This window comes from Triticum aestivum, chromosome 2D (assembly GCF_018294505.1).
Source record: "Triticum aestivum cultivar Chinese Spring chromosome 2D, IWGSC CS RefSeq v2.1, whole genome shotgun sequence".
Classification (NCBI taxonomy): domain Eukaryota; kingdom Viridiplantae; phylum Streptophyta; class Magnoliopsida; order Poales; family Poaceae; genus Triticum; species Triticum aestivum.
In genome coordinates this window covers 535,854,211-535,856,821 of record NC_057799.1, presented here as the reverse complement: position 1 = coordinate 535,856,821, position 2,611 = coordinate 535,854,211, and the positions used below count along the sequence as shown (strand labels likewise).

Sequence of the window (2,611 nt, the reverse complement as noted above, 5' to 3'; positions counted from 1 at the left end):
TGGATGGCATCATTTAGATCAATTCAGAATCAACAGACAAATAATTTGGCCTGCGAAAAGAGCCTAATCTTTGGAGGAATCACAAACGTGGAGGAAGCACTGCTTAATGCCTCCCAGAACAGAGGAACACAGGGTAGAAATGGACATCTCTTGCTTTTCTCACCAGCAAGAAATCTTCTTATGAAAGCTGGTCTTTTCTTTCACCAATGATGCAAATATTCCGTTGGGTTAACAGGTTATGTAGCAGAAGTTAAACTGGAGCAGACTGAATTCATTGGCTACATGAAAAGTAGATAAGATTTTTGCTCAATCGCAATGCATCGCCGAAATCCTGAGGATTAGCATCAAGTAGACATTACAAAAGTCTGATAAGAGACTCTGAATACACTAAAGGTTTACGAACTACAATCACTAATAATATTAGTAAGCAGGATTTAGGACACATAATCCTTCAATGTCATGGACAAGAAAGCCATATTTCAGAATAATTTAGCAACATGAAACTAATTCATATTCGGAACAATAGCTGGACACACAAGAAGAATAGTAACCATGTTCTTTCAAAATTGCAGCATGCTTAATCTCTAAGGTTACAGGGATTGCTCCGAACAGAAAATCAAGCTATAGCAGGAGCACAAGGACCGGCAAGTTGAATGACATAATTTAAGCAAATTCAGATATCAACAGACAAAACTAGTAAAGCACCTACAGAAGAAGAGCACATTCTTGGAGGAAGCACAAGCTTGACATGCAGGTAACACTACTGTCGATCTACACCTGCAAATGAGTCCGAGAACAATGGAACATATGGTAAAAATATCGCTGCCTTGTTTTTCCGAAGACTACGGATCCGATGGAATTTCCGATGCTGCATATCGTATGATGACAACGTATCAGCATCAAACGAATCCAAGAAAATGGTGTCGCAGTCTGGATGAAAAGCGGCCACCCTGTACTCCCCACCAGTCATGCTCCGCAACTCATCGTAGCTGACACTATGCTTCAGGACCCATTCTTTACTATCATAATCCTTCATGTACCAGACTGTTGTTGTATCCTCATCCGTTTTCTTCTTCCTCTTCTTCTTCTTCTTCTTGTCGTCAGGAGCTAGCGGTGTGGCAGCATAGTGCAAGCACCGCTGTGACACTCCGATCAAACCAAAACTCAAACCACCTGATGGCACACCGATAGTCTTCCACACCTTCCCCTCCATGTCCACTGCTACCAGCACAGCATCATAGTCCGTGTTCACGGGATACAGCAAACCATACAAGTGCAGCATGCCTTGGAAGAATACGCTTGTAAGGCCAGCGAACAGGCTAATTTTCTCAGGAAGGCGGCTTTCTCTGTAATTCCAGGCTCCGGTTTGCGAAGAGTAGATGGTCACTCCTGTGATGTATTTATCCTGTTCGGTGTCCTCAAACTGAAGAACGTGGAAATGGGACGGGACTGCTGGATCAAAAGCCAAACGCGCGATGATGCGGCGGCCGGCTGGCACCGGCGGGAGTGCGGGGATGCCAACCCACCTCCCGGTGGCCGGATTGCAAACGATGTAATGGTATTCAAGCGGATCATCGTCGTCCCCGGAAGGAGAAGAAGGGAACTTGTGGGCGCGGCAGAGGAGGAGGCCATTGCAGGTGTCCAGCTGGTCGACGTACCAGTACTCGTGGGACGGCAAGAAAGAGAGGGACGGGTCGACCGGCTGGGCTGCGCCGCCGGGGACTTTGGCGAAGTGAAAGTTGTAGAAGCGGTGGTCCGGCCCGTGGTAGGTGCTGTAGAGGAAACCGGCGAGGGGTTGGGGCAGCTTCTTGCGGTGGGCGGGGTCGGCGATGAGGTCGCGCCAGGCCGGGGAGACGCACTTGAAGCGGTGGACGGACCTGGCGGGGAGGCGGGAGAGGATCTCCAAAATGAGATCCTCCGTCAGGAGGCTGGCCGCCGCCGCCGTCACTGCCTCCTCAGCCGGAGGGTTGGTCGTCCTCACCTTCTTCTTCTTCGCGGAACTCTTCCCCTCCATGGCGCCGCTGAAAGGAACAAAGCGGTCAGGATAAATCAATCTGTACAGTGGATTCATCAATCTGGGCGAGAAGGACGAACTGACGGGGAAATACCTTGGTTTGAGGCGGCGGCGGCGTAGGCCGCCACTGTCCATGAGGACGCGACGGCGGCGGCGCTTCTCGGCGGCGTAGGCGGCGGCGGCGTAGGCGGCGATGGAGGATCGGTAACCTATTAACCTATTAACCGTAGCATTTTTACAGATCGGCGATGGGGGATGATGTTCGCCAACAACGAGATTAGCGGCGAAATGCTGCGTCTAATATTACTGTATTATTAATTTTTGGAAATGCGGTGAATATATTTCTCTATCTCTACTACTAATAAATAATCCAACATTATCTTTTCTAGGCGCACCCAAGCAAACGTCCGTGGACACATTACCTGTAACACCCACGATGCGGCTATATCTCCCATGTGTCGAGGCACGACTTGGAGGCATAACCGCATGATGGTTTTGTCGCAAGAGGGTCATCTTAACACAATCCCATGTAATGAACAATGGGATAAAGAGTTGGCCTACAATCGCCACTTCACACTTCACACAATGATCAATTAA

The 2,611-nt window shown here is 49.0% G+C and overlaps 1 protein-coding gene across 1 annotated transcript; it reads right to left on the bottom strand.

The window, feature by feature from the left end:
* Positions 1 to 527: 527 nt before the first annotated feature.
* Positions 528 to 2,313, bottom strand: LOC123054288 (uncharacterized). Its single transcript, XM_044478023.1, has 2 exons — positions 2,109 to 2,313; positions 528 to 2,021 (listed from the first exon to the last, which is right to left on the bottom strand). Exons 1-2 carry the CDS (start codon positions 2,147 to 2,149, stop codon positions 761 to 763), a joined length of 1,302 nt encoding a protein of 433 aa, XP_044333958.1. The 5' UTR covers positions 2,150 to 2,313; the 3' UTR covers positions 528 to 760.
* Positions 2,314 to 2,611: the final 298 nt, after the last annotated feature.